The sequence below is a fragment of the Meles meles genome, chromosome 6 (assembly GCF_922984935.1).
Source record: "Meles meles chromosome 6, mMelMel3.1 paternal haplotype, whole genome shotgun sequence".
NCBI classification, from domain to species: Eukaryota; Metazoa; Chordata; class Mammalia; order Carnivora; family Mustelidae; genus Meles; species Meles meles.
This window is the reverse complement of record NC_060071.1, coordinates 28700190-28724324: the sequence shown is the minus strand read 5'-3', so window position 1 is coordinate 28724324 and position 24135 is coordinate 28700190. Positions and strand designations below refer to the sequence as shown.

The 24135-nt window shown below is 38.2% G+C and overlaps 1 protein-coding gene across 7 annotated transcripts in view; it reads left to right on the top strand.

Annotated features, from left to right (window-relative positions):
* Window positions 1-24135, top strand: part of HERC2 (HECT and RLD domain containing E3 ubiquitin protein ligase 2) — a 256284-nt gene that overhangs the window by 187541 nt on the left and 44608 nt on the right. For all 7 annotated transcript variants that reach the window (XM_046007414.1, XM_046007415.1, XM_046007419.1 and 4 more), the window contains exons 69-72: window positions 3548-3739; window positions 6947-7100; window positions 22614-22721; window positions 23532-23663. In XM_046007414.1, the coding sequence (XP_045863370.1) occupies window positions 3548-3739; window positions 6947-7100; window positions 22614-22721; window positions 23532-23663 (586 nt within the window). The remainder of the gene's footprint in view (window positions 1-3547; window positions 3740-6946; window positions 7101-22613; window positions 22722-23531; window positions 23664-24135) is intronic.

The window sequence follows — 24135 nt, the reverse complement described above, 5'->3', positions numbered from 1 at the left end:
TTGCAAATTTCATCATTCCTTTTTGAATATAATTGTTGCTGTTCTTCTGTGAGAACTTTCCCTTCTCATCTTCGTCTGTCTGTCTATCCATCTATGTTGGTACGGAATCATGGGATCGTGCTTTACTCAAATAATGACATCCATTACTGTTATCATTTGACACCCAAATTGTACCAGACATGGCTGTGGGGATCCCTTTCTGGCTGGTTCATTTGTCCATCTGACACGTCCCCATAATTCTTTGAGCACTTCTTTATTTTTTGGCGCAAAAACGTGTTCTAGACTTTAACTTACAACTCCCTGCTCTGGAATCATCCATTTCTCCAAGGAGCCCTGGTGCCTTTCAGTGGATCATAGAATTTAGAAACAAGATCTGGAAACTTGGTAAATTAGTTGCTACCAGATGTCCTTGGTTTACACCTTTTCAGCAAGCATGCATGCATATGCACATTTTTTTCTACTTCAGCATCTTATCTTTATAATAAAAACCATGAATAGTTCAAACTACTATTTTCAGTTTCAGTCCGACACCATGGAATTTATGCTTGCTCTGTCTCTTTCTGTATTTGAAGTGTATAATCCTTTTTTATATGTTGCTGGATTGATTTGCTCTTTTGTTGAGGATTTTTATACCAGCGTTCATAAGTGATACTGACCTGTAGTTATCTTGTGATGTGTTTGCCTGGTTTGGGTATTAGAGTAATACTGTCCTCATAGAATGAGCTGGGCAGTGTTCCTTCATTTTTTTTTTTTTTTTAAGATTTTATTTATTTGACAGAGACAGACAGAGAGCGCACATGCACACACACAAGCAAGGGGTAGCAGCAGAGGGAGAGGGAGAAGCAGGCTGTCCACTGAGCAGGGAGCCTGATGTGGGGCTCTATCCCAGGACCCTGGGATCATGACCTGAGCAGAAGGCAGACGCTTAACGACTGAGCCACCCAGGCGCCGCTATCTTTTGTTTTGTTTTGTTTTTTAAAGAGTTTGAAGGATTAATGTTAATTCTCCTTTCAATATTTTATAGAATTTTATCTGCCCCTTTAAGATGTTCTCATCTTTTTTTTGAGTGTTTCCTTGCTTTCTGGCACAGCACAAGGTTCTAGATAAGCTCAACAAAATATTTTACCCTCCAGCCCAGAAATCAGATGTTTCTTTAGGAGGTCTTCGTTCTTTTTAGTAGAGAGTGGTATTTAAAAGGCAAGATGTTCAAGTGCTCATTGCTCTTGGGGTGTTGCTGTTTCCAAGCATTCTTAGAGGACAGAGGTAGGGAATGTATGTGTATGTATGCATACACAACAGAGAAGTACGCTTATTTATTTCTTTATAAATGGCGTATTTTGAAAACCACTGGTTCACAACAATACAATCAATTCTAACAGCACAGGACTCATTCTTCTTTTCTCCCCCTCTGTGTTTATAACTCTCTTCTCTGAAAGTGAGAAACCTGGCCCCTGTTATTGGCAGTTTATTTAGTTCCCCTTAAGTAGCCACTCCTCCCCCACCTGGGTACACTCCTTTCTCTGCACAGCTTCTGACACTAAGAACCAATCTAACTTCTGCAAGGATGACCTTTCACCTGCTTGATTTGTGACCTCTCTCTCACCTCCCATGCTGGCCACACCAGCCACCCCCACATATGGACACCTTCCCCAGCCACTTAGGTGCTCCCTGTGCCAGGCCATTGTACCTGCTAACACTATCTCCCTTGCCAGCATATTCGCCTTTGGGGACAAATATGCATTCTTTTTTTTATTTTTTAAGTTGTTATTTAAATTCCAGTTAACATACAGTATAATATCAGTTTCAGGTGTACAATGTAGTGATTCAACACTTCCACTTGGTGGTTATCATAACAAGTACACTCCTTAGTCCCCATCATCTATTTAATATGCATTATTTTCAATTATACTTGGAACTCTTGGTTTATTATGCTATTAATGCTGACAAAAACGTGTCCTATAGAAATTACTCATAACCATCTCTGGTAATAAAATTATTTATAAATTAGATATCTATATTTAACTTCTAATACTTGGCAATCTCGTAGGGTGAGGATTTAATGCAGAAATTATTCTGAATTATTCAAAATTTTTGCTTTTGGGTAGGAGAGGAATTTCTTTCCTACCAATTTATTTACGAGACGTAGGCATTATCCAGATTATTATACCCCTAGATTCCTATCGTTTCAGTTTTGGTATGATTCATAAATCATGGTAAAGTAATTTGCATATTAGTTTTAGGCTAGTATTAATCACATGTATTATATGTGGTTAACATATTCAACTGAATGCTTTTGCTGCTTTTCAGTGAGTGAGATTCTGGGATGTTAAAATTTCTGACCAACTTCACTTAATGGGTTCCCTGGGTCTCCATGCAGAGGTAGGAGCAGGGTCTGTTTCTTTAAAGGGAGAAACTGTTCTAACTCAGAGAAGTGTGGTGTCCAGGGCCCAAGTCGATGGAACTTGCACATTGGATGTGTCCCATTCCCCTTAAATTTCCTAAGTGGGGCTGTGCTTCCCCTAGTTCATTGCTGTTTCTGGAAAGAGTTGACACTAGTTTTGCTGAGATCCTGAAAGCAGGAGAAAAGAAGAGAGGCACTTTTGGCATCTTATTCTTCCTCTGGTGAGCCAGACTTCGTCTGGGAAACTAGAAGATCCTGGGTCTCCGTGTTTCCCACTCTCTCTAAGCTCAAAATTTCCCACCTCTGATGTCTTCTTATTCCTTTCTATAAGTCAGATCCCACTGCCAACTCCCAAGAGGCTCTTAGGGTGTTAGATGGGAGGCTGTGAGGCAGCAGTCCTGGGTGGGACATCGTCATGAAGTCAGGGGACAGATAGTGATGCAGACAAATAAGTAGCTTCTTTCCCCTGCCAAAGAGGGAGAAGAAGAAAATGATCACAGGTGCAATGAGTTTTAGCTGACATACTGTAAATGAAAAGTAGAAGGAGAATATCTATTTTCATTTTCAAAGAACCCAACGAAAAAGAGTAGGTGGCTAATGTGCTATATACCAGCCAACAAGTCACTTTAAATAAGATTCTAGGAAATAATTATGGAGAGGCTATAGACAAAATATGTAAATTCCAAATTTAGTTTTACGAAATTCCTATGCATATCTTATGGATGGGATGGTAGATTTTACATGGTGTGACTTCATTCCAAGCTACCTTATGAACTTGGTTAAAGTATAAATTGTGATTTGTAGTTTAGTTATACTTTTCACAGATATTGTTGGTATTTTGTAAACTGTATCAAAAACTAATGATGTACTCTATGGTGGCTAACTTAACATAATAAAAAAAAGAAAACATAAAATAAATAAAAAGAATAACTTTCTATTAAAAAACATTTAATTGGTCTTGAAAGCATAGTACATGGTGATGAAAATTTTGTGGGTATGTCATTTCTTAATCTGGCATTTCATAATCTTAAAGGCCTTCTAAAGCCCTTTATTCATCAGTAGTAGTTACATATCCTTTGAGTTATGAATAAATTGGTGACTGTTTCTAAATGTATTACTCCTCATTTTAATTGTTGGACTTTTTAGGATGTTGAAAGCCAAAATAAAGCATCAGGCCCTGAACCTCAATCCTTGGATGAGTTCACCAGTCTGCTGGTTGCGGATGACACCCGCGTCATGGTGGACTTGCTCAAGCTGTCCGTGTGTAGCCGGGCAGGGGAAAAGGGCAGGGATGTGCTTTCAGCTGTGCTGTCTGGCATGGGTACCGCCTACCCACAGGTGAGCCATATGATGGGTACTGTGGCCTCCTGTCCAGGGAATATGCTACTGTTGACATCATACTGTATCTTGTGCTTGATTTTATTCTAGTAGATAGCAGTTTAGAAGTAGTCTTGTAAGTAAGTCTTTCTCTGTCATATGTGCTTCAGTTGTCCTCCCAATGTGCCTTTGGACATTAGTTTGGTACTTTTTGCCATTTAGAAATTTCTAATTTTTATGAAGTCAGATATGCCAGTATTTTTCATTAGTGACACCTGGATTTTGTATTATGCTGAAAAAATGTTTACCTATGTGACATTATTTAAAGAAATTTTCTCAGATTTCTTCTAATTATTTTTATGATTTCGTTTATTATATTTACATTTTTGAGCCATCTGGGATTTATCTTTTTTTTTTTTTTTAAAGATTTATTTATTTACTTTGGAGAGAGAGAGGGAGAGTGTGAGCGAGTAGGGGAGAGGGTCAGAGGGAGAGAGTCTTGAAGCAGACCCCTCGCTAAGCACAGAGCCCAACATGAGGCTCCATCTCATAACCCATGAGATCATGACCTGAGCCGAAACTAAGAGTCAAAACCTTAACCGAGTAACCCCAGCGCCTTGTCTGGGGTTTATCCTAATGTAAGGAATAAGGTAGGGATCCAGCTTTATTTTTTCCTAGATGGCAAGCATGTTGTCCAATACCGTTTATTGAATAATCTATCCTTTTCTCAATGATTTGAAAAAATTCCTGTATATATTTCAGTCCATTTATGGACTCTTTTATTCCATCAACCTATTTATGGTCCAATACTACAATGTTAACACTGGATCCAATAGGATTTTCTGCTATGGTGGCAATGTTCTGTAGCTGAGCCATTCATTGTGATAGCTTCTAGTCACGTGTAGCTGTTGACTGTTTCAAATATCACTAGTGTGCCTGAGGAACTGAAGTTTTCATTTTACTTAACTTTAATTCATTTAAATTTGTATAGGCACATATGGTTAGTGTAGGATATTAAAGTCAGTATCTTATCAGTATATCCTAGAAATTGGATTGATGAGTCCTAAAGGTTTCTGGCTTCCTTAAGGACTGTTATTTATCAGTGGCCTTGCTCTGCCTTTTAGAGCTGGCCACGTCAGGGAGTTTGATGCCATGTGCTCTCTACAGATACATAATCTGTGTTTCTCTGGGCCCCATATCACTACCACCCAAACAAGAAGGTACTTAAGTATGGTTGATTGGTCTTGAAAACAGTAAATGGTTTGGTAGATGGTAAATGGGTTGGGGTTTGTTATTTCTTAATTGTATTCAGGAAGAACAGGAAGTAGGTTTCCTACTTTCTAGTTTTTTGAGGCAAGTTACTTTGCTAATTCTGAGAGATTAAATCAAAATGAATTGCCGCAAGCAAAAGTTTAATTTTTTTTTTTATAAGTTTACTGCATTTGTGAGAGGAAAGGACATGAGGACATGGATTTAAAGTCATAATGCCCAGCATTTGTTACACACACACCTGCCAGGCCCGGTTCTGGTACATTCTTGGTACAAGAATAGGTGTTGGTGTTCTCTGTTTAAAGATGAGGAAACTGAGGCTCTGGGAGGTTTTTTTCTGTCTCATGGACACTCAGGTTGCTGGTGGGTGGGAGAAATGGTGTTGGACCCTGGGTACTTTGAAGGCAGAGCCACATCTATGACCCCTATGTCATTGTCTCCTGAGAAGCTTTGTTGATCCCTTCTGAAGGAATGATGGTTTGTTTTGTTAGAGGAAGATTGTGCAGCTCAGAATACCCCTTGTGGGCTGTGTAGTAGTTGTTTGATGACACCAACATCTGTGTCTCAGTGACACACATCCATAGCAGGTTTAAGGAGAGGCAGAAGCAAAGATAGGACTGTCTTCAAACTGTCCTGACCAGTGACAAGATGCTAGTCCTGTGTTCTACCCTGACCTAATGTTTGGAACTCTTGAAAGAGAGATGTATGAATTTATAGTCCTAATACTTACATGGGAGTGATTTTAGTTTGTCATCAATAAAAAACTAATTACCAAGCTAATCTGTTTGTTATCTAGATATGAGGAAAAATAGAGGAAAGGATCATTCCTGAAAAGTATGGACTAGAGAATAGTTGGTTTGTTTTCTGAATTTAGAAAATTTACTTACTGGTCATTATTGGCTATAATAACATATTCTTATTATTTTTTAAAGATTTTATTTATTTCTTTGAGAGAGATAGTGAGAGAGGGCACAAGTGGGAAGGAGGAGTAGTAGGCTCCCTGCTAAGCAGGGAGCCCAAAATGGGGCTCAATCCCAGGACCCTGAGATCATGACCTGAGTCAAAGGCAGATGGTTAACTGACTGAGCCACCCAGACACCCCTTCTTATTTGTTTTTAAAAATGGAAATCAAGGGGTGCCTGGGTGGCTCAGGGGGTTAAAGCCTTTGCCTTCGGCTCAGGTCATGATCTCAGGGTCCTAGGATCGAGCCCTGCATCAGGCTCTCTGCTCAGTGGGGAGCCTGCTTCCTCCTCTCTCTGCCTGTCTCTCTGCCTACTTGTGATCTCTCTGTGTCAAATAAATAAAATCTTAAAAAAAAAATGGAAATCAAGGAGTTTATAATCACCAGTGTTGTCCACTTCAGTGGTATGAATCACTAAAATTTTAAAACGAAATAAGGACATCATGGATTGTTGAGGGAATATGGTATGGGGGGCTGCCTCTTAATGTCCTGGGTCAAGAGACATTCCTACTTATGTTTCTGTTTATAGTCCCTCGTTCCAGATACTTTGCTGCTGTTTGGCTTGGATGGCTTGATCATTCTTCTTTATTCCTGCCCACTCCTGCTTGACCCCTGGTGTCTTCCTGGATTTTGGTCATTTTTATCACTTTTCTGCTCCTTCCCTTGATGTTTTATTCCTGTTTACTTCCTCCCAAGGAAGTAATCTTGTCTTGGTATAGAAAGAAACTGTTGTGATCACAGTTTCTTCATTTGGCATATATTGAATGTCTTACATATGTCAGGCACCTCCCAGCTGCATTTATACATATATAAGCACCTCTGTGAGCTCTGTGCTATTTTGATGCTATAGGTGAGGGAACCAAGCCCTGGTTTGAACTAGCTTTCTCAAATTCCCAAGTGCTCCGCTCTGCCACCCTGTCCCTGTGGAAAGACCTGGAGCAGAGTTAGCAGGGGTAGCATCCTGATGATTTGATCTGTGCCCCTGTTTCCTCCACCAGGTGGCAGATATGTTGCTGGAGCTCTGTGTCACCGAACTGGAGGACGTAGCCACAGACTCACAGAGCGGCCGCTTGTCCTCTCAGCCTGTGGTGGTAGAGAGTAGCCATCCCTACACGGACGACACTTCCTCCAGTGGCACAGTGAAGATACCAGGTATTCAGTGCTGGCCCAGGGGGAGGAGGTGGGGGGGAAATCTCTGCCCTTAGAGCACATTAATTGCATCAGTAGAAGTAACTATCATCATTTTATAGAAAAGAAACTACAGAATTGGTTTAGAATGATTTCTCCCACTTTTCTAATAAAAACTTTTTTTTTTTTTCAAAATATGACACAGATAATCATTCAAAGTGAAATGTTCAGCTTAACAATTATTAGGTGGATGCCTTAGTCACCAAAACCCAGATTTGGAAGTCCTATGCCTGTTTCTAGAAGCCCTTACTGTGTTCCCACTAAACTGATTGCTGTCCTCATTTGGAAATCAGGCTGACTTGTATTTCTGGACAGTTTTTTTTTTTTTTTAAGATTTTTATTTATTTATTTGACAGACAGAGATCACAAGTAGGCAGAGAGGCAGGCAGAGAGAGAGAGGAGGAAGCAGGCTTCCCGGTGAGCCTGATGCGGGGCTCGATCCTAGGACCCTGGGATCATGACCTGAGCCAAAGGCAGAAGCTTTAACCCACTGAGCTACCCAGGCACCCCTGGACAGTTTTTATTACCTAAAAGTGCTTCCACTTCTTAAGTCTCTTTTAAATTAATTTCTATCTTTTAAGTTTCTTATTGTAACTTTAGTTTCTTCCTTTATTTTCTTTTTCCATTTTTCAACAGGGTATTTGTTGAGGAACCTGGGCTTTTGACCCTTTGGGCTTCCCTACAGCCTGGATTTGCATACCCTTGCTGTACTTCAGCCTGTTCCTCAACCTTGTCTTTCTGCAAATTTGCCCTGATTCGAGCTGCAAGTAGTTTAGTCCCTTTGGCAAGACCATTGATAGTTGTGTCCTAGCACCTGGAAGTACCTGCTGCCTGCTTATCTTTCCTTAATGTGATGTTAGCAGCTATTGATGCTCAGAATCCGAGGCTATTAACACTGGGGTTGCAAAATGGGGCCATTCTAATAATTTCATTTCTTTCTTTCTTATTAGCTGGAATACTTTATAAAGAGATATTTTCCCTCATCCTTTAGTTGGTTACCCACGGGTGCTATTTGCATAAGCAAGAAGGGATTAAAAGCTTGAGTTTTTTCTTTTTCCCTCCCACTTCTATTTTTAAGAGAATGAATTGATTCCCTGTCATCTTTGAAGGTGGTCAGGTAGAGTCTTTTTTCTTTTATATCATTGTGAATTCATGGATTTAAACATATATGACGGACTTTGATCATTGTGATTATGATCCTATTGAAGCTCAAATTATCTCATCTCTAGACATAGAAACCTCTTCAGTTTGTCTCTGGAAATGACCTTGATGGTCCACTGATAACCTCCATGCAGTATGATATGACAAGATGCTTTAGGCTAGTCAGGTAGTTCCTGCCCTCTACCTGGAATCTTCCTTGGTGTCTTTTAATGGAGATGGCATTTCAGATTACTGGGCTATCATTGTTTCTAGACCTTTTCAGTAAACAGAGATAGGATGAATGGTTGGGCAGTCCACTGACTGACTTTCTTTTGAGTCCATACTGATACATTGGATTCAAATTCAGAACTGCAAGGTTTCTCTTCTGTTACATCTGTTTTCTTCTATACTGAAATCCTGGTTAGACAGGGATGACAGAATTAGAATATCTCACAATTATTCATTTGCTTTATCTCATGTTGCATAAGCAATGGACTCACGATTCAATTCTAATACTAACAAACATGAACATACTTCCTAAAAATGGCTAAAAAACTTTTTGTCTTAGCTCTCTTCTTTCTCCCAACTTTATTAAAATATACCATGTCTACTAAAGCATAATAGCTATTACACACTATACTTCTTTCAGTCTTCATTTAGTCTTAGTTTTACTCTGTTTAATGCTCACTTCTAGTCTCTTTGTCTCTTTTTTCATTATGATTGTCTGAAGCTCACTCTCTAGTCAGTTATTCAGAAGGACTAGAGGATGGCAGCCTTGGGATCAGCTTGTTCGTGACAGTTTGGGCCCAAACCTGAAAGTTAGCTTTTCTTGGTGGTAAATCTTTGGATCACATATTCTTCCTCTGTGAAAGTGTGATGGTGATAATCTGTTTTATTCCCCCTTATGTGCTGTGCTTTGTTTCAGTAATTTTACTGGAATATGTTATCGTATTGGGTACTGTAGGGGATAGTCATCAATAAGGGGTGTGGTCCTTTAAAATGTAGTTTGAGATCTTTTTTCTGTATTACAGTTTGTACTGTTTGCATCCTTTAGCTCTCTTTCATGAAATGTGGTCATCGTGGGTTGCATAACTTTTAGAGTCAGTGCTGACTACTTCATCTCTCAAATACTTTCTATCTCTTTCTTTTTCCTCCTTTCCTCCTCTGTTTGTCTTAAAGCACCATCCATTGTGTTCATTTACTCCTATATTCTTTCTAGTTTAGTCTGAATTTTGTAATTTTTTTGGTAATTTTTTAAATGAATTTTATTATTTAATATTTTGGTTGTCCTAATTTTACGTTGCATTGTTTCTTTCATATTTTGATAATTTTGTTATTTTTAAAAACTTTTTTAGAAGTAGTAGATTATAGTTTTGATTTTTTTTCATAGGCATATCTTTCTGGTCTGTGTTTATTGAAAGGACATTATTCTGTTTCTTATTTTCTCTAAGAATAACTTTGTATTGGATTTGACCTTGATACTTTTATCTTGTTCATATTTATGTACATTTTTATAACTTTTAGAAAAGCTTTCTTTAAGCTATGACTCATGATAGAAATTGAAAAAGCAAATGGTATTTCTACTGATCATTTGCCTACCACAAAAATTTGGTGGCCCTCTTCATCTTCTCTGTTTCTCTCTTACTTCATACCCACTCCACCAGCAAATCCCATCATTTCTGCTTTAAAAAAAAAATTCCAGTGTAGTTAACATACAGTATTATATTAGTTTTAGGTGTACAATATAGTGATTCGTCACTTCCATACATCACCTGGTACTCTTCACAAGTGCCCTCCTTAATCCCTATCACCTATTTCACCTACTCTCCCACCCACCCCCTCTAGTAACCATCCACTTGTTTTCTATAGTTAAGAGTCTCTTTTTTGTTTCTCTCTCTCTTTTTTTTCCCTTTACTCATTTGTTTTACTTCTTAAATGCCATGTAGGAGTACAGTCATATGGTATTTGTCTTTCACTGACTGACTTGTTATACTTAGCATTATACTCTGTAGCTCCATCCACATCATTGCAAATGAAAAAAGATTTTGTTCTTTTTTATGGCTGAGTAATAGTCATTGTATGTGTGTGTGTGTGTGTGTGTGTTTGTATACACATACTACATTCTTGTCCATTCATCTATTGATAGATACTTGGGTTGCTTCCATATCCTGGCTATTGTAAATAATGCTGCTATACACATCAGGGTGCATGTGTCCCTTTCAATTAGTGTTTTTGTATTTTGGAAGTAAATACCCAGTAGTGCAATTACTGGATCATAGCGTAGCACTATTTTTAATTTTTTTTTTTAAGATTTTATTTATTTGTTTGGGAGAGAAAGAGCAAGAGAGAACACAAGCAGGGGCAGAGGGAGAAGCAGCCCTCCCGTCCCACTGAGCAGGGAGCTTGATGTGGAGCTTGATCCCAGGACCCTGGAATCAGACGCTTAACTGACTGAGCCACCCAGGTGTCCCAATTTTTAACTTTTGAGGAACCTTCATTCTGTTTTCCAGAGTGGCTGTACCAGTTTACATTCCCACTAACTGTGTAGAAGTTTCCTTTTTATCCACATCTTCACCAATACTCAACTGTTTCTTATGGTTTTGATTTTAGCCATTTTGCCAGGTGTGAGGTCATACCTCATTGTAGTTTTGATTTGTGTTCCCCTGATGATGAGTATCCTTTCATGTGTCTGTTGGCCATCTGTATGTCTTCTTTGGAGAAATGTCTGTTCATGTCTTCTGCCCATTTTTTAATTAGATTATTTGTTTTTTGGCTGTTGAATTTTATAAGTTCTTTATATTTTGGGTACTAACCCTTTATCAGACATGTCATTTGCAAATATCTTATTCCATTCTGTAAATTGCCTTTTAGCTTTATTGATTGTTTCCTTCGTTGTGCAGAGCTTTTTATTTGGATGAAGTCCCAGTAGTTTATTTTTGGTTTTATTTCACTTCCCTCTGGAGACATCTAGAAAAGTTTTGCTTTTCTGATGTCAGAGACATTACTGCCTATGCTGTCTTTTAGGATTTTGATGGTTTTAGGTCTCACATTTAGTTTTTTTTTTTTAAGATTTATTTATGTATGTATGTGAGAGAGGGAGCAGAGGGAGAGGGAGAAGCAGACTCCCCAGTGAACAGTAGTCCAACGCAGGACGTGATCCCAGGACCTGAGTCTTAAGGCAGACATTTAGCTGACTGAGTCCCTCAGGAGCCCTTCACATTTAGGTCTTTAATCCATTTTGAATTTATTTTTATGTATGGTGTAAGAAACAGGTCCAGTTTCATTCTTTGCATGTAGCTGTCCAGTTTTCCCAACACCACTTGTTGAAAATACGGTCTTTTTTCCATTGGATGTTCTTTCTTGTTTTGTCGAAGATTAATTAACGGTAGAGTTATGGGCCCATTTATGGTTTTCTGTCCTGTTCCACTGATCTGTGTGTCTGTTTCTTTGCTAGTTCCATACTATTTTGACCACTACAGCTTGGTAATATAACTTGAAGTCCAGAATTGTGATGCCTCCAGCTTTGGTTTTCTTTGTCAGGGTTGCTTTGGCTATTCGAGGTCTTTTGTGCTCTATATAAATTTTAGGATTGTTTATTCTAGTTCTGCAAAAAATGCTGTTGGTATTTGGATAGAGATTGCTTTGGGTAATAAAGACATTTTAATTGTATTTGTTCTGCCAAGCCATGAGCATGGAATATCTGTACATTTCTTTATGTCTTCAGTTTCTTTAATCAGTGTTTTATAGTTTTCAGTATATAGGTCTTTCACCTTTTTGGTTAGGTTTATTCATAGGTATCTTACTATTTTTTGTGCAATTGTAATTGGGATTGATTCTTCGATTTCTCTTTCTGCTACTTCATTATTAGTGTATAAAAATGCAACAGATTTCTGCATATTAATTTTGTTTCTTGTCATTTTACTGAATTTATATATTAGTTCTAGGAGTTTTTTAGTGGAGCCTTTAGGATTTCCTATATAGAGTATCATGTCATCTGCAAATCAGAAAGTTTTATTTCTTCCTTACCAATTTGAATACCTTTTATTTCTTTTTGTTGTCTGATTGCTATGTCAACTTCCAGTGCAAGTTGAATACAAGTGGTGTAGTAGGACACCTGAGTGGCTCAGTAGGTTAAGTGTCCAACTCTTGGTTTCGGCTCAGGTCGTGATGTCAGGGTCATGGGATCGATCACCATGTTGGGCTTTGCTTGAGAGTCTGTCCCCTTCTGCTTCTTCCCCTTCTGCTCCTCCCCTCACCCATCCCCCAATAAATAAATAAATAAAGTCTTTAAAAAACCCGACTTTTTGGAGAGTAGACATCCTCATCTTATTGCTGACCTTAGGGGAAAAGCTCTCAGTTTTTTCCCCACTGGGTATGATGTTCACTGTGGGTTTTTCGTATATGGCTTTTATTATGTCAAGATATGTTCCCTCTAAACCCACTTTGGTGAGGGCTTTTATCATGGGTGGATGTTGTACTTTGTCAAATGCTTTTTCTGCATCTGTTGAAATGATTACATGGATTTTAATCCTTTCTCTTATTGATGTATTGTATCCTGTTGATTTATTTGCGAATGTTGAATCACCTTTGCGCCCCAGGAATAAATCCCACTTGGGATTTAGAATGACTTTTTTAATGTATTATTGGTGAATGACATTTTTAATGTATTATTGGATTCAGTTTGGTAGTATTTTTTTGAGGATTTTGTATCTATGTTTATCAGAGATACTGGCTTCTAGTTCTCTTGTGTGATGTCTTTATCTGGTTTTGGTATCAGGGTGATAGTGGCCTAATAGCTTGGAAGTTTTCCTTACTCTTTTAATATATGGAATAGTTTGAGAAGAATAGGTATTAACTCTTCCTTAAATGTTTGGTAGCATTTGCCTGTAAAACTATCTGGTCTTGGACTCTAATTTGTTGGGGGCTTTTTGATTACTCTTGCAATCTCCTTGCTGCTTATCAGTCTATTCAAATTTTCTTTTACTTCCTGCTTCAGGTTTGGTAGTCTATATGTTTGTAGGAATTTATTTTCTTTTAGATTGTCTAATTTTGGGGCATATTGTCTTTCATAATATTCTCTTACAACTGTATTTCTGTGGTGTTGGTTGTTATTTCTCCTCTTTCATTTGTGATGATTTTATTTATTGGGGTCCTTTCTCTCTCTCTCTCTCTCTTTTTTTTTTTTTTTTTTTTTTTGATAGGTCTGGGTAGAGGTTTATCAATTTTGTTGATCTTTTCATACAACCAGCTCTTGGTTTCATTGATCTGTTCTATTGTTTTTGGGTTTTGTTTTTTTTTTTTTTAGTTTCTGTATCATTTATTTCTGCTCTAATCTTTATTATTTCCTTCTTTTTGCTGGTTTTAGGTTTTGTTTGTTCTTTTTCTAGCTCCTTTAAGTGTAAAGTTAGGTTATTTGAGACTTTTCTTTCTTCTTGAGGTAGGCCTTTATTGCTATAAACTTCCCTCTTAGAACCATTTTTCCTGCATCCCAAAAGTTGTGGACCATTGTGTTTTCATTTTTGTTTGTTTCCATATACTTTGTGATTTCTTCTTTGATTTCTTGGTTAACCCATTCATTTTTCAGTACCATGTTCTTTAATAACCTCCATGTATTTGTGTTCTTTCCACATTTTTCCTGTGGCTGGTTTCTAGTTTCATAGCATCGTGATCAGAAAAGATGAATGGTATGACTTTGATCTTGAATTTGTTGAGGGTTGTTTTGTGGACTAATATGTGATCTATTCAGGAGAATGTTCTTTGTGCCTCTAAAAAGCATGTGTATTCTGCTATCCTGTATATATTTGTTAAATTCATCTGGTCCAGTGTGTTATTCAAAGCCACTGTTTCCTTGTTGATTTTCTATTTGGGTGATTTTGTCCATCAGTATAAGTGGGGTGTTAAAGTCCTCTACAGTTACTGTTATTACTGTTGATTAATTCCTTTTTATGTTTGTTATTAACTCTTTTATGTATTTGGGTGCTCCCATGTTAGGGGCATAAATATCTACAATTGTTATATATTCTTTTTTTTTTTTTCCATTTTATTTATTTTTTTCAGCGTAACAGTATTCATTCTTTTTGCACAACACCCAGTGCTCCATGCAAAACGTGCCCTCCCCATTACCCACCACCTGTTCCCCCAACCTCCCCAATTGTTATATATTCTTGTTGAATTGTCCCCTTTATTATTTATAGAGTCCTTCTTTGTCTCTTGGTACAGACTGTTTTAAAGTCTTTGTCAGATAGAAGCATTGCTGCTGCAGCTTTCTTTTGACATCCATTTGTGTGATAAATATTTCTCCACCCTCTCACTTTGAATCTGCAGGTGTCTTTAAGTTTGAAATGAGTCTGTTGTAGGCAGCATACAGATGGGTCTTGTTTTTTTTATCTTCTCTGTCACCCTATATTTTTTGTTTGGGGCATTTAGTCCACTTAGATTCAAAGTAATTATTGATAAATGCTTATTTATTGCCATTTTTTGTTACTTGTTTTGTGGGTGTTTTCATATAGTTTCTCTGATCCTTTTCTTTCTCTCTTCCATGGTTTGCTGGTTTTCTTTTGTTATATACTTGGATTCCTTTCTTTTTATCTTTGCATATCCTTGCATATTACTAGTTTTTGATTTGTGGTTACCGTTAGGTTTATATATAACATCTCCTGCATATAGCAGTCTATGTCAAGTTGATGGTTGCTTAAGTTTGAACCCATTCTTTATTCTTCTCTCCCCTAATGGTTTAGGTATATAGTGTCAGATTTTACATCTTTTTATTTTGTGCATTCCTTGACAGATTTTAGTTGTGATGTTTGTTCAGCCAGTCTTTGGGTCCTTTTCTGGGTTGTTTGCTCTGATGTGAGTGTTATCTAGTTGTATCTACTGTATCTAGTTATCTAGCTGTATCTGTGGGGTGAAGTGAGTTTAGGGTCCTCCTACTTTGCCATCTTTCCTGGAAGTACCTGTCATTTCTACTTTTAAGATATATTACTAACTCAGTCATTTCTCTCTAACTCCTGGCTATTCTGGATCCAGCCAGCTGGTCTCACCCAGTGTATTATACTAGCACCACATACTATACTAGCACATAACCTCCTGTGTCCCCCAGAATCATCTCCCTACAGGACATCCAGAGATACTCTCTTAAAACCACCTTGTGAACCACCCCAGTCAGAACCTACTGGTCCTTTGCTTAAAACCCACCAATATGCCCCTATAACTATATCTTGAAAATAAGAACTGAACTTCTGACCATGGTCTGTATGACTGTATGAGCTCTGGTCACCTCTTCAGTGTATTGCTTCCTCATTCCTTTGTCTCTCTCTCCAAGCCCCTCCACATCATCTTCTTTACCAGTCCTGAAGTATATTCCAGATTCAGATCTTTGTCTCACTTTGTATTTGCCATCTGCCTGAAATATTCTTCCTCGAGGCAATTACTTATGGCCATATCTCGCTTGTTTAGAGAATCCTTTCCGGTTTAACCACCATATGCTGAAACAGCCTTTCCCCAATCTCATTTCACACCCTTCCTTCTTCATAACAGTTAACACCCTGTGACATTTAACAGACATCATCTGTTCCTTACACTAGAGCAGAGACTGTCTAGAATCAGTTGCATACTAAGGATGAGAGTGGAAATCCTTTCTTTGTTCCAATAAGGTGAATACGTTTAGTCTGTCAGTGTTATGTCCATTAACTGTAGATTTTTCATAGATGCCCTTATTAGCTTGAGGAAATTTCTTTCTGTTCCCAGTTTGGGGTGTAGATTTTATGAGTGGGTGTTGGATTTTGTCAAAAGCTTTTTGTGTGTTTTGTTGTTTACTCAATATAGCATATTGTAGGAATCAGATTTTGGATATTAAACTCACTTTGCGTTCCTGGACAAATCACAATTGTTCACAATGTGTAATCTTTATTATATATTGCAGGATTTGCTATGCTAATATTTTGTTAAGGATTTTTGCATCTATTTTCATGAATAGTGTTGCTTTATAGCTTTAAGTTTGTATTTTAAAGTTTATTTATTTACATAGCTTTGCTTTCTTGTGATAGCTGTGTCTGGTTTTGGTATCAGGACAATACTGTTCTTAATAGGTTGGGTTGCAAAGTGTTTCCCTCCTCCTCTGTTCTCTGAAAAAGTTTGTGTAGGATTGGTATTACTGTTCTTTAAATAGCTGATGGAATTCACTGGTGGAGCCATCTGGGCCTGAGCTTCTCTTTTTGGGAAGGTAAATCTTGTCAGATGTTCTGTTTCTTTTTGAATCAATTTTGGTAACTGTGTCTTTTTTGGAATTTTTTCATTTCATCTAAATTGTATAATGTGTTGTTATAAAGTTGTTTTTAGTATCCCTCAAAACCCTTTATATTTCTGTAGGGATGGTTGGTTCTAATGAAATAACACATTCCTGCGTATCTCCTCTACTTTCAATACTCTATTATAGCAGTCCTTCACTTCTGACACCAGATGTGTAGGAAAGTGAGTTTCCCACACATCAAGCAATTCTGTGACACAAGCTGCATGTGCTAAAATTTAACTCAATCTTGACATGGAAATAGTGTCAGATCCCACAGGTTAAGGGCTCAGTCCCACAGCTTCAGATGTCCATCACAAATCTGGATTATCACCTATGCTTCTGACTGATTTGGTATAAATCAGAGGTTTCTGTGGCCCCGTCCTTGGGTTTGATTAATTTGCTAGAGCAGCTCACAGAATTCAGAGAAACATTTTCTTATGTTGACCTTAAAAGTAAAATAAGCTGTTATTTTACCAGCAAATGGTTTTATTTGAGAATAGCAAAGGAATTGCCATTTGGGACAAGCAAGTCATAGCAAAAGCCATAGGTAAGTTCACAGAACAAAGGAGAATTATTCTCTCTTATAGAGGAAAGGGGGGAGTTGGAAGGGGCTCTTATAAACAAAAATTCCATTGGAGTAAACTGAGTTCAAAGTATAGTGGCTTTTCAATAAATGAAACAAGATGGGATCGGGAGGGAGACAAACCATAAGAGACTCTTAATCTCACAAAACAAACTGAGTGAGTGTTGCCAGGAGGAGAGGGGTAGGGAGAGGGGGTTGGGGTTATGGACATTGGGGAAAGTATGTGCTATGGTGAGTGCTGTGAAGTGTGTAAACCTGGCGATTCACAGACCTGTACTCCTGGGGCTAATAATACATTATATGTTAATAAAAAAATACTATCTTCAAACTAAAAAAAAAAAAAAAAAAAAGGCTTTTCATTGGTTGAGTTGTGGTAGTCTCATTGGCTGGGCTCTTGCTGGAAGAGGAAAAACCCTTCTTTCTACTAGGATAGTAATGTACAGGCTTCCTGTTGAGAATGCAAGATAACCTCTCTTCCTGTGGGATTCTGCAACTGATAAAGAATGGTAGGGCATGAGAATTCCCCTTTCTGGCCTCCCAACTTAATTTGAAATGAAGTGTCCTTTATTCCGCTTCACACTTAGGTTTACCAGTTTATTAGAAGGGATATTATAAAGCGTGCAGATGAATAGTCAGATGAAGAGGTACATAGGATGAGGTCAGGATAAGGCCTGAGTACAGGAACTTCTGCCCCTGTGAAACTGGGGTGTACCACTCTCCCAACATGTGGAGGCTCATCAGATCTTGCCATTCAGGAGTTTTTATGTGCCTTAATCTACAACACCCCCTCCACACTTGCTCCCCTTCCCAGAGATCTCTTGGTGGGTTTTAAAGGTACAACTTTCCAAACATTTGGTCTTTCTGGTGACCAGCTTCATTCTGAGGTGATCTAGGGACCCCACCCTAAGTTAGCTCATTAGCATAAACTCAGGTGGGCTCAAAAGGCTCCTTATGAATGACAAAAGACACTCCTAATGGGGAATTTCTAGGATTTTAGGAGCTTTGTGCCAGGGATTAGGGACAAAGACCAAATATATATCTTATTATATCACAGTAGTGATGTCCCTTCTTTTTTTCCTGGTTTTGGTCATTTGAATTTTCTTTATTTCTTCCCCTCCCCCACCATCAGCCATGTTAAAAGCTTATTAATTTTGTTGATCTTTTCAAAGAACTGACATTTGGTTTCATTGATTTGGTTTTTCCTTCAGTTTTTGTTTTCTATTTCATTGGTTTCTACTTTGAGCTTTATAATTTTCTTCTATTTTAGGTATAATATGTTTTTGCGCTTTTTTTTTTTAAGGTGGAAGCATGATTATTGAGTCTCTTTTCTAATAGAGTTTGAAGTGACAGATTTCCTTCTAACCACTGCTTTAGCTATATCACATAAATTATGACTGTGTTTTCATTTTTTGTTCAACCTAAAATACTTTCTAGTTTCTTTTTTGAGATCTCTTTGAACCATGGGTTATTTAGAAGTGTTAGGTATTTAGGAATTTCCCAAATTTCTTTCTGTTTGTGATTTCTGATTTAATTCCATTTTAGTTACACAATTATGATTGCAGTTATTCAGTCATACATTGAATTGAATGATTTCAGATCTTTTAAATTTGTTGAGACTTGTTTTATAGAATGTGATCTATCCTAGAGAATGTTTCATGTCTGCTACATAAGAATGTGCATTTTTCCTTTGTTAGGGGGAATGTTTTACAATGGTCTCTAAGGTTAAGATCATTGGTAGTCCTGTTGAACTTTGTAGTGTTCCTGATTTTCTGTTCGCTTGTTCTATCAGTTGAAATTTGATACTGAAATCTCTAGCTGTAGTTGTGGATTTGCCCACTTCTTTAATTTCTATCAGCTTTTCATTCATTTGTTTTGGAGCTTTGTTATTCGGTATGCATACCTTTGTAATTGGTATATATTCCTGATTTTTGACTCTTTTTTCAGTGTGAAATATCCCTCTTTGTCTCTATTAACAACATGGCTATTTGTATAATATTAGTATAGCCACTCCATTTCTTTTCTTTTTTTTTTTTTTTTTTTTTTTGCCACTCCATTTCTCTTATGGTTATTGTTTGCATGCTTGACCTTTTTCCATCTTTTTACTTTGAGCCATGGTTTGTCTCTGGTTATGCACCTTTTAGTTGGATTCTGTTTTTTGTTTTGTTTTGTTTTGGTTCATTTTTTTAAATTCAGCAGTCTCTGCCTTTTGTTGGAGATGCTTAAGCCATTCATGTCTAGTGTAATTATGGCTTTGGTTGAATTTATATCTGCCATTTTGCTGTGTTTTCTCCATGTCTTGTGTCTTTTTTGCTTCTTCCTTTACTGCTTTCTTTTGTGTTAAAATTTTTTTAATGTACCATTTTAATTCCTCTGTTGATTTTTAGCCACCTTTTTTTTAGTGTTTGCTCTAGGGATTAAAGCATATGTTTGAGTCTTTCATAATCTACTTCATGCTAATACCTTAATTCTGGTAAAATATAGCAACTTTGCTCCAGCTCAGTTCTATTTCCTCTTCCCTCCTTCTTGCTATTATTGTCATATATATTACATTGATGTGTTACTAAGCTGTGCAACAGATTTGTAACTGTATGTGTTACACGTGCATGTATGTGGTATAATAATCATTGCATTATCCCAGGGATTGGCAAACTTCCATATGTCACAAAATACTATTCTGAATTTTTTTCCCAACTATTTGAAAATATACAAACCGTTTTTGCTCATAGGCTATGTAAAAACAGAGGGATGGACTATAGTTTCCTAAGTGCTATTTCATGTAATCTTTTGTTTTTTAAAAATACTAAGGAAAGGGGAGGGGCGCCTGGGTGGCTCAGTGGGTTAAGCCTCTGCCTTTGCTCAGGTCATGATCCCAGCGGCCTAGGATCGAGCCCCGCATCGGGCTTTCTGCTTAGCAGGGAGCCTGCTTCCTCCTCTCTCTCTGCCTGCCTCCTTGCCTGTGATCTCTGTCTGTCAAATAAATAAGTAAAATCTTTAAAAAAAAAAAAATACTAAGGAAAGGGGAAAAAACCCTATCTTTTAAAACACTTACTTCCCATTTCCAGTGTTCTTTATTTTTCCCATGGCTTCATGTTTCTTTTTGATATCATATCAGTATGTGTTTATCTGGGAATGTTTATATTTTACCTTCACTTTTTGAAGATAGTTTTGCTAGATATAGAATTCTTAGTTGATAGGATTTCCCCCCCATATTATTTTATTTTATTGTATTGTATTTATTTATTTTTTTTTAAGATTTTATTTATTTATTTGACAGAGAGAGAGATCACAAGTAGGCAGAGAGTCAGGCAGAGAGAGAGGAGGAAGCAGGCTCCCTGGGGAGCAGAGAGCCCGATGCGGGGCTCGATCCCAGGACCCTGAGATCATGACCTGAGCCGAAGGCAGCGGCTTAATCCACTGAGCCACCCAGGCGCCCCACCCCCCATTTTATTTTAAACGTGTCATCTTACTGGTTTCTGTCTTCCATTGTTTCTTAGGAGAAGTCAGCCACTAATGATATTTTGTACTCCTAGATGTTATGTCTTTTTTTTTTTTTTTAAATCTCTTGCTGTTTTCATGGTTTTCTCTTTGTCTTTGGTTTTCAACAGTTTCAGTATAACGTGTCTGGGTGTGAATCTCTTTGTTTATCCTACTTGGGATTTATTAATTTCGGGAACTGTAGATTAATGTTTTTCATCAAATTGGGGGTTTTGGCTAGGTGTGTTTAATTACTTTTTCTGTCCCCTTTTTTTCTCTTCCCTCTTTATTGGGAGGAAATTCTCATTATGCCTATGTTTATATTCCTTGATGTTGTCTCCAAGATGTTTGAGACTTTGCTTATTTTTCCTCAATCTTTTTTCTCTTATTTTCCAGTTAAGTCAAATAGAAATTATACAGTCTTCAATTTTATTTTTTTCCATTTTAAATCTGCTATTTTGCCCATCTACTGAATTTTTTATTTTGGTTATGACACTTTCCAATTCAGAAATTTCCTTTTAGTACTTTCCTCATATTTTCTTTCTCTTTATTGAGATTCTGTATTTGTTAAGTCATTGTTACCTTTTTTTCCTATGTTGTCTCTTATCTTTTTTTTTTGAAATTTTTGAATATGGTTATTTCAGTTGCTTAAAAGTTGTCTGCTAAAGCTAGTATCTGACCCATCAGAGTCCACTTTTATTGACAGATTTTATTCCTGAGTATTGCTTACACTTTTTAGTGTTTTTGCATATCTCATAATTTTTGTTGACATTTTAGATAATATATTGTGTCATCTGGATTCCATTTTTTTTTTTAAAAGATGTATAATGGTTTTTTGATTGTTTTGTGTACTTGTTTTATAACATGCCTGGAATGCTCTCAGAAATCTGTTTCCCCCATAGAATGCAGCATCTTATGTCCTGGCTTCACTCTCTTGTTTTCTAGCCTGACTTCTAGGGTTTCTTCTATATCTTCTTGGTTATGCTCAAACCTGTTGGTCTCCCCTTTTGCAGATGGGTCTACGTGTGGGTGGAAGCAGGGAGGGCATAGAATTCAGTGTTTTGGCAATTTTCCTGTGTGTGCGCATCCCAGTTTTTCTAGGCCTCCATGATGCCCTCAGTAGCCCTTTTGTGCTCTCTGTATTTTATGATTTTATGATTTTAAATTTCTGGCTAGTTCTCAGATTTAACATCTAGTGAAACTATTCTCAGGCCAGTGGAGATGGAGGCTTTCTTATTGGTCCTTTCATTGGCAATGTCCTTGGCATACATTTTCTCCTCCCTACTCTATACCAGTCAGCTTCTGCTGGAGGCAGAGTCTCATCCTGGTAGAACTATCTTCCAGCTTGGATAGAAACATACCCAGACAAGAACACCATAGGGACTCACTGTCCCTACCTATGTTTGGCAGTTTTTTCATAAACACTTCTCAATTTGTTGTTTGCCTTTACTTTATTTTCAGAGCCCTGGTATCATCATCTTTTATAATTTTACGTGGTTTTGTAGCTGCTTTCAAAGAAGGATTTGCTAACCTCTTCTTTCCACTATAACCTAGGTCTTGCCTTTCATTAATTCTTTTGTAAGCTAATTTGTCCCAAAGAAGACTATAAATCAAATGCTAAATGTTTGATGAATATTTCAAGTGGCATTTTAAATGTGTGAGTGTGCGGGGTGGGGGGAATAATAAAGCTTGGTCTGGCAATGAAAATTCACCCAGAAGTGAGAGCACTAAATGAATTAGCCAAGTGGAAGCTTCTTCTTGGCCTTTCCATCACAGTTGAAGTTTTCTGTGGGAGACAAGGTGAGGGCAGTGGGGCAGTTAGTCTTAGGCTCTTGTCTTTGAGGTCAATTCTTTCTGCCTTTCTGCTTTTCATTAGCTGTTAAACATCATTTTAGTCTCACCGTTTCTGTGTGATGTGTTGTGGCTTATGGCCTTGTCTGTGGTATGTCAGTTGGAGTAATCATTGTGTGTTTTGTGCTCATTTGACCTCCAGGAGCAGAAGGACTGAGGGTGGAGTTTGACCGGCAGTGCTCTACAGAAAGGCGCCACGACCCTCTCACAGTCATGGACGGTGTCAACAGGATTGTCTCCGTGCGGTCAGGTGTGAAGGAAGGTTGAGCAGGATGCTGTCTGCTTGCCTTCATAAAACAGAACTGTTAACTTACTAAACAGAACACTACTGCTTCATTCTTATGTGACACTTAAGGAAGGGACAATAAGCTATATTGCTGCAAAATACACTAGGTTTTATCTGCATCTTTCTAGTATGTTCAATAAGATAATTATGTGAGTGGTTTGTGCACCTCACCAGTGATGGGGGGGATTACAGGGTGCCTGTTGGGTCCTTGGGACACAGGCAGTCTGGGAAGCCCAGTTCTACCCAGATAGAGATGGTGCTATAAGACATGTAGGATTACCAGGCTTATGCAAGGTAAAGGTTGATGTATGGGGAACCTACCTAAAGGGACTGAGTTGATCATTGATTCAGTGAGGGCTGGGCTCAGATTTTTGTAAAATTGCACCCTCTACAGGGAAAGCTGGGCTTTTTATCCTGTTTCCTGGGTAGCTGCCATCATATAAGACCTTCCCCTGGAAATCTCCCTGTAAGCCCTTGACCTGATGTGTGTGCTGGCTGACTGTCCTCTCACACTGTGTTGTAGTTATATGAGCGTTTCCATCAGGGCAGTGCCTACTTGTCTTCAGTTTCCCTAGTAATTGGTATAGTGTGTATGGAAAGACAGTGTATTAAATGTTACTCACTAGGAGAAGTGTGAACTCAAATCGGGAGAACTTGGGTTGGAGGAGCCAGCTGTTCTTCAGATATAATGTAAATGATTTTGCTTTGTATCTAAAGAAGTTTGTGTTGATCGCATGATAGAACCCAACCCCAGGGCATACTTTTCTCTGCTAGGCCGAGAATGGTCTGACTGGTCCAGTGAGCTACGCATCCCAGGGGATGAGTTGAAGTGGAAGTTCATCAGTGATGGGTCTGTGAATGGGTGGGGCTGGCGCTTCACAGTCTATCCCATCATGCCAGCTGCAGGTAAGTGGGGGGCCTGGCAGCATCCAGGTCCTAATGACTTAAGCAAGGCGGACACACAAACCATTTTCATTTAGTACTTTGTAGTCTGCCTTCTCCTAATGTGTTGGGAACCTGCCCTGCCCAAGGTCCCACTGCAGTGATGGTCAGAACTCCAAAGAGCCACCTCAGCTGTCCAGTTGTTAGGGTGTTAGCAGTCCATCACCTAATGGAGAAGGATTTATTGCTGTTGCAGCACAACCACCACCACTGCTGCTGCTGCTACTACTACTACTACCACTTCTTCTCCTTCCTTCTTCCTTCTTTTTCAATTTTATTTGTTTAGTTGAGAGAGAAAGAGAGCAAAAGTGGGGGTTAGGGGCAGAGGGAGAGGTACAAGCAGACTCTGTGCTAGCAGAGAGCCCAGCACGGGGCTCGATCCTCGGCTTGGGATCATGACCTGAGCTGAAGGCAGACAGTTAACTGACTGAGCCAC